The sequence below is a fragment of the Lycium ferocissimum genome, chromosome 1 (genome assembly GCF_029784015.1).
Source record: "Lycium ferocissimum isolate CSIRO_LF1 chromosome 1, AGI_CSIRO_Lferr_CH_V1, whole genome shotgun sequence".
Taxonomy (NCBI): domain Eukaryota; kingdom Viridiplantae; phylum Streptophyta; class Magnoliopsida; order Solanales; family Solanaceae; genus Lycium; species Lycium ferocissimum.
In genome coordinates, this window is record NC_081342.1 from 67,174,871 (window position 1) to 67,183,046 (window position 8,176).

The window sequence follows — 8,176 nt, forward strand, 5'->3', positions numbered from 1 at the left end:
AAAGTAAAAGAGGCAAAAGCAAGCTCAAAGTTTAGAGAATAAAATAGGCTTTTAAAAAATTTCATTGCTTATAGACTATAAGTTATAGTTATAGTAGAAAAAAAAATGTGTATTTTATACAGTTGGATCATAATTTTGACATTCCAGATAAAGTTGGTGGGGAAAATGATTTTTGTCCTTTTTTTTTTTTTTTTTTTTTTTTTTTAAATTCAAATATTAGCCTCCCCACGCGCCCCCATAATAAACAATTGCCTCCGAACGGGCGACGGGTCCTTTTCTTGTCCGCCACTGCCTACATAGCTTCCACTAATCTCCTCCTTCACTTTCCCAAATTCCCCGCTAAGTAACTCAAACCCTAGAAGAAAAACAATGAACAGAAAAGGAAAACTAAAAGGGAAAACAAAAAAGGCATCAATGGTGAAAAAGCCTCCATGGTTAGAACTTGAGGAAAATGTATGGGCAAATATATTACACAAGCTTGGGGCTATAGAAATACTTGAGACTGCACAGAAAGTGTGCACTACATGGAGGCGAATATGCAAGGAACCTTCAATGTGGCGAATCATTAACATGACGAATGATGGGGACTTATCTGATATGGATTATGATTTAGAAGAAATGTGTCGATATGCTATTGATCGTAGTCAAGGTGAATTAGTTGATATTAATTTGGAGTACTTTGCTACTGGTCCGTTGCTTGAGAACATAGCACAAAGGTAATTTCTACCGTGAATATTTATTTATTTGTTTGTTTTTCTTCCTTCTAGTAACCTTTTAATTTTTTTTTTTTTTTGGTAACTAACAGGTTTTATTAATCACCAAGTGTGTCATTTACAGCTCCATAGCATAGCCAAACACAGCTAACTATCTGGTATAATACTCTCTACAAAAGAAAACCCAAGCCTATTGCTGGATACTATTACTCCCTCAAAATTTGTAGCTCTGCATAAGGGTTTGGAGGCCAGGGGTGGCGCGAACAGTACAGGTGTAGGCTATTTTACGGGCAACACTTTCTACTTCACGGCTTCGCTGTTCAAAGATCCTCGTATTTCTTTCAGCCCGTATCGACTTTGTAATCTCAGCACACACCATGCGAAAGATTCCAGCTTGCTGTGATTTCCCTTTCCCACGTTTGATCATCCATTCCAGATGTTGCAGCCATGTTTGTGAAATGAGCAGCGGCTGCTGTACCCACGCCAGTACTCTGCTCCAGAGTTGCTGCACATACGAACATTTGACAAACAAGTGCTCCCTGTCCTCATTATAATTTTTACACATCACACACACTAGATCAAAATTCAGTCCCCAGCTGATAAGTCTATCAGTTGTCAACAATCTTCCATGAAGACAGAGCCACAGGATAAAAGCAGATTTGGGTCGGGCAGCATTATGGAACATTAAGCATTTCCAATTCACTCTCTCATGGTTATTCAGTAGCTGTAGGTAAATGCTTCTGATCATGCTCTTGCCAGGCTGTGTCATGGTATTCACTTGCTCAAGCTTTTTCCAGGCTCCAATAAGTTGCCTCACCATCCAACATGCTTGGCCAGGTATGGGAAGAGTGGCCAGGTTCTGATCTTTGATGTAAAATGCATGAATCCATTTTATCCAGAGTCTGTCTTGTTTACTCGCTAGGTCCCAACATAGTTTAGCTATAGCCGCTTGGTTCCACACCTGAAGGTTTATGAGATTGAGACCCCCCGAAGCCTTAGGACAGCAGACTCTATCCCATGCAACAAGCGCTTTTTTAGTAATTGTATTGACCCTGGACCAAACATAGCTCCTACAATATGCTTCAATGGCTTTGATCACCTTAGTAGGCAAGATGAAGAGTTGTGCCCAATATGATTGTATGCCAAATAACACGCTTTGTACTAGTTGAACCCTCCCTGCATAGGAGAGCTTCTTAGCAGTCCAAGAGGATACTCTTTTAACAATTTTCTCAATCAGTGGTTGCCATTGAATTAGAGTAAGTTTCTTTGTAGATAACGGTATACCAAGATACTTGAAAGGTAGATCTCCACACGAATATCCCAGGTGTTGTAGTATTCTATCCCTCTCACTTTGTGCAACCCCACCGAAATAAACTGAGCTCTTGCTTAAATTAGCTTGTAGTCCTGCTGCCCGGGAAAACAGCAAGAATGACTTATGTAGAGCAGTCATCGAAGCTAGGTCCCCTTTAGAGAAGAGCAATAGATCGTCTGCGAAACTAAGGTGTGTGATCCCTAGTTTTGAGCATCTCGGATGGTATTTAAAAGACCTTTCTGTTTTCAAGTTATTCAGGCTTCTACTTAAGTATTCCATGACAATGGCAAACAAGAAAGGGAAGATCGGATCACCTTGTCTCAACCCCTTTGCTGCATCAAATGGTTCAGTAGGTGACCCATTTACCAGGACAGTATAGTTGACAGTAGTTACACATTGCATTAACCAACCTTTGAACTTTGCAGGAAATCCCAACTCCTCCAGAATTTGTTCTAGGTATGCCCACTCAACTGAATCATATGCTTTTTGTAAATCGATCTTGATCATGCATCTAGCAGAGATATGTTTCCTAGAATATGCTTTCACTAATTCATGGGCCATTAATATGTTGTCAGAAATCCTCCTGCCTGGTATAAAACCTGACTGAACCTCACAAATTAGAAAAGGCATAATCTTCTGCATCCTTGATGCCAATATCTTAGCAATGACCTTGTATAAAATGGTACAGCAAGCAATAGGCCGAAAGTCCTTGACAGTCACAGGGCTCGGGATTTTAGGAACTAAAGTGATGGTAGTACAATTTATGGCTTTGTACATTGATCCAGAGCTAAAGAAATCCTTGACTGCTGCACATATATCATCTTTGATAACAACCCAAGCTTTCTTAAAAAATAGGCAGAATAACCATCTATGCCAGGGGATTTTTCATCATCAATGGATTTAAGCCCCTCCCAAATTTCCTGATCTTTGATTTCTGCGCATAAGTCCAATTGCTGTTGTCGTTTTAGGACAGGCCCCAGCTTCATAATTCGTTTATCTACAGCTGGTAGGCACGCCTGAGATGACCCCATCAAGCTCCTATAGAAAGTAGTGATTTCCACTTCAATATCTTTAGGGTCATGGATTCTCTGTCCATTTAAGGAGAGAATATCACCAATCAATTTCCTCTGGCATCGCTCTTTCATCACGGCTGAGAAATATTTGGTGTTACAATCTCTAAGTTTGATCCAAGAGGCCCTGGATTTCTGCTTCAGAATGCTTTCCTCGATCAAGGACCATTTTTCTAGATTAAGAAGGAGTTGTTTTTCCTGTGCTATCAACTCATCAGTACATTGAGCATTCAACTGTGCCTGGACAATCTTCAAGGTCAGTCGAGCCTGATCGATGTTATGCCTGACTCCCTTGAACTCCTTGATGTTAAGATCTTTAAGCAGCGGTTTTAGTGCTTTAAGCCTCTGCCAGACCTTTTTCATACCTGCTTGCCCCACCGGATGCTTCCATACCTCCTTTAGTATTTGAAGGAACTTGGCATACTCAGCCCAAATATTAAGGAATCTAAAGGGAGTTTTGCCACTTTGAGGAGCTGTGTATAGCTGTAGCATCATAGGGGAATGATCAGAAATATGTGGCACATCATATTCAGTCTGGACATGGCCCAATTGCTTCAGCCAATCCGCATTCCCAAAAGCTCTGTCAATCCTGCTCCAAATTCTGTCCGCACCAGTTTGCTTGTTTGACCAAGTATAATACTCACCCTTCCATGTTAGTTCATTCATATGTAGATCCTGGATACAGTCCGAGAAGTCCTGTGTTTCAGCAGCAGTAACAGGGTTGCCCATAAGTCTATCAAGGGGTGATAATATTGCATTAAAGTCGCCCCACATCAGCCATGGTTTTGTAACCCCATGGCCTATTCTGATCAGACTTTGCCATAGAGCCTTCCTTTGATCCACACTGTAAAAACCATATATCGCAGTAACATACGCTTCAAACCCATCGAGTCTACCTTTCACATGAGCATGAATGTATTGAGCCCCTTCTTCCATCAACTGTACCTCGTAACAGTTTTGGTCCCAAAGCATCCAAACTCTACCATTATCAGCATGAATATAGTTGTGTAGGCTGCCCCATCTAGGAGCTACATTATTTAAGACACTTGCTACTCTATGTATTTTAACTCTAGTTTCTACCAGGCAAACAAATTTGAGCTTCTTACTATTAATATAGTATTTCAGCTCCTTTTGTTTGTACCTTTTATTTATCCCTCTAACATTCCAACAAAGCCAAGTCATATTGGACATTCGGTTGGCCTTGCATTATCAGGACGTCGTGTATGAGTTTCATTGCTTCCACTAGCCAACATAGAGAAAGAGTTCCTGCTAGGAGTAGGGTGCCTTATTCAGCACAGGGAAATGCTCCAAGTTCAGCTCAGGAACAGGCTGTTCACCTGCCTTGTTTTTTGTCGTTGGGCTTTGTCTCTGGTTCTGCTGTTGGGGGGGAGTTTTAGTTGTCTCAAGGGTAGCTGGTTCCTTCTGCTGTGCACTTTGTGCTGGCTGAGTATTTACTGGTAGCTCAACAGCATCTTGGTCAGCCCCTGTAATGTGACACCCCTGTACAGGCCCTTTGTATTGCCATTCTTGAGTGGCAACCTTATTATGTCTCCTCCTTCTAGTTCGTTTCACCTGTGGTCCTTCTTGTTGTACATTCACCCTCTCAGGCTGCTCGATACATTTGTGGCCCACAACCAAGCATTGTTCACAGAACTCTGGTCTCCAGTCGTATTCAACATCTTGGGTGTATTTGGTCCCATCGTAATCCACTATGACCATAGCTTCGGGGAGTGGTTTAGATACATTTACCTCTATTAGGATTCTAGCATAAGAAATCCTAGTCTGCTTACATGTGCATTCATCAGCATAAATGGGTGTCCCGACAAGATTGGCAATCCTGCTAAGGGAAGCATCACCCCAGTAGTTCATAGGCAACTTAGGGAATAACACCCCTAGTGGTATTTCTGATGGAAATTCGACACTAAAATCAAAATTTGGTGTCCATTGCTTCAATACGATCGGTCGATTGTTAATAGAGTATGGACCAGCATAATACACCTCCTGCATATCCTCTACTGTTTGAAATTTAATAACATAATAGCTTTCGGCATGAAGGTATACATCAGGTTTAAGTATACCTTTCCAATTTGCTGAAATATATCTACGCATCGCATTGTAGTCTGGAGTTTCACCAAGGAAATATGCTATCACAGCACACTTCCATTTCTGGGTTTCCGGCTCAACTTCTTTCTTTTCTAATTGAGCCATCAGCTGGCCCTCAATCACCTAGTGGGGTGGGGGGGGGATATAATTGAAGTGCCATCCCCGATGTTGCAGCTCTGTTATTGCGAAATATGTTCACCCATTTAGACCCTGGTCGTGTTTCCTTCACATTCTCAGTTGCAGGCTTCATAGCACACAGCTGTTCTGTACCCGACGAACTGCTAGAGTCCCTTGTTACAGCAGCAACTGCATTATTGGGCGCCACTGGGTCCTTGGCCTTCATTGCTCTTGCAACTTCGTTGCTCGTCTGTCCCTCGTTAGGGGTAGGAGGTGTGAGATTTAGCCTTTTGGCCACCCCAGATACTACCGTGCTACCCCCATCAGTTGGATTTATGTCCCCGCCGACTAGATCTAGGTTTTCCCCTTCTCGATTCGTCGTCTCCAGTTCGATTCGAGCTCCCACCGAGCTACCAAAGGTAGCAATCGGTACTTTCCTTGGTCTTCCACGACCTCGGCCTTGTTCTTGCCCTGGCATCTGGGTTTTTGCTTGAGTTTTCCGTCTCCCTCTCGCCATGGTTTTACTCACCTGGTGCACGTTAGCTAAACGTGCGCCCAGAGCATGTCTAGAGAGAGCTGGGTTCTTGTTTTGATAATAGTACTTTTGGTCTCTCATTTTTTGCTAAATTCTAATTTCTGTCTTTCTGATACGAGACTCAAACACATTGAAATGGGTCAAATTTTCCCCTATACTATGCGAAAAGTTTCAAATTTACCCTTTGTTATACTATCGATCCAAAAATACCCTTAAAGTTACTTAAATAGTTCAAATATACCCTTCCTCCGTTAAGGTTGTCTAAGGTGCACACTTCATTTAACGTGGCACTAACAACTCGGAGAGGCAAACACCACGTGGCATGCCACTTCATCGCCCCAACACATTTACCCCATTAAGCAACTCAAACCCTAGAAAACAATGAACAGGAAGGGAAAGTAAAAGGTAAAACCTATCTGATATGGATTACGATTTAGAGGAAATGTGCCGATATGTGGTTGATCGCAGCCAAGGTGAATTAGTCGATGTTAATTTGGAGTTCATTGCTACTGGTCCGCTGCTTGAGTATATACAAAGAAGGAAATTTTTTTGCTCCAAATTGTAGGCTTCCATTGTGAATGTTTAATTGTTTGTTTTTCGTCTTTGGTTTTTTTAAACCTTTTCATTTTTTTTGTTTTCCCCGGGATAATACTGCCTCCCTATTCAATTTGTTTGTTCTTACTTTCCTTTTAGTCCCTTTCAAAAAAGAACGCCTCTTTCCTTTTTTGACAACTCTTTAATTTCAACTTTTGATATGACATATTTAATACCACAAGATTAAAGGGCATTTTGGTACATTCGACATTTCATTAGTTCAATATCACAAAATTGAAAAGTCTTCTTTAGTTTCTTAAACTCCGTGCCAGGTCAAAACCAGACAAATAAATTAAAACAAACAGAGGTCGTGCTTTTGGTCTCTCATTTATGGGTAAATTCTAATTTTAATCCTTGTGATATGAGACTCAACACATTTAACCTTCAATTAATTATAATGTGTGGACCTCCTTTTTGAAGGAAATATGTTATATTTGGACTACTTTCATACATTACCCTCAAATATAGAGTAAAAATACGGTTTAACATGAAGCACTCCGCCAAAAAAAAAAAAATACAAATTTAACATACACATGATAAATTAAATAGTGAAGCGGTTAATATTTAAGGAAATTTGTGATTATTCACAAGTACATGGATCAAAAGTGGACATTTCAAGTTATTGAAGGTTAAATGTGCTTAGTCAGATATCATAAGAACTCAAATCATAACTTATCAATAACTAAGGGGCCAAAAGCTATGTTGCTCGGACTCTCCACAAATGCTACCGCACCCGTGTCAGATCCTCCAAAAATACAGGACGATCCGACACACACCCGCTAACATTATTGAAAAGTTCGAGCAACATAGGCCAAAAGTGCTGTTGACCTTTTTTTTTGGAATTTGGAAGAGTTTAGCGAGTTATGGAAATGGTGACCAGTTAAGAAAGCGCATGTCCAGAAGATGAAGGTAGCTGAGATGCGGATGCTGAGATGGATGTGCGGGCATACCCGGGAGATAGGATTCGGAATGAAGTGATTCGGGATTGTGGGTGTGGCCCCTGTGGTGGATAAGATGCGGGAAGGGAGGTTGAGGTGGTTCGACCACGTGCAGCGGAGATGCGCTGATGCGCCAGTGAGGAGGTGTGAGAGGGATGGGATGGTGGGCACCAAGAGAGGGAGGTAGGCCAGAAGAGAGCTTGGGGAGAGGGATTCGGCAGATATGACGTTACTCCAAAACCGAAGACATAACCGGCAAGTGATAGGAGGGCGGAGGTCGGTATCGGGGTCAGGGCTAGGGGGGCCGCGAGGTTTCCTTTTCTGCGTACTAGGAGTATTTTTATCCTCTTGCCGTGTTGGTCTTATCTATCTTTGTTATTTTATCATGACTTCGTTACTCTCGTATTTCTCATTTTCACATAGTTTTGATTTGCTGGTCCGTATCCGACTCTTTTCCCTTGTTTCCCTTGTTTTCCTTATTTTTAACTTTTTTTAGTAGAGTCTTTGGAAACAACCTCCCTACCTTCCAAGGGGGTAAGTCCGCGCACACTTTACCTCCCTGACCTCACGTTGTGGGATCCAACTGGGTATGTTGTTGTTGTTGTTGGAAGAGTTTAGCGAGGTTGCCCTGGTTGGTGGTGGACTGGGTTGTATTGTTCTTTTTTTTTTTCTTCTTCTTTTCCTTTTTTTTTTTTTGGTTTGGTTGTCATTTTTAGAACTTTTTAATTTTTTTTTCCTTGGGAATTTGGAAGAGTTTTTGGGGGTTGGCCTGGTTTGGGGGATTGGGGGGTATT

General features: G+C 41.6%; 1 protein-coding gene across 1 annotated transcript in view; it reads left to right on the forward strand.

Annotated features, from left to right (window-relative positions):
* Positions 1 to 232: 232 nt before the first annotated feature.
* Positions 233 to 8,176, forward strand: part of LOC132057895 (F-box protein SKIP19-like) — a 25,665-nt gene continuing 17,721 nt past the window's right edge. Inside the window, exon 1 of the mRNA XM_059450488.1 lies at positions 233 to 716. Coding sequence (XP_059306471.1) covers positions 370 to 716 — 347 coding nt within the window. The 5' untranslated portion in view covers positions 233 to 369. The remainder of the gene's footprint in view (positions 717 to 8,176) is intronic.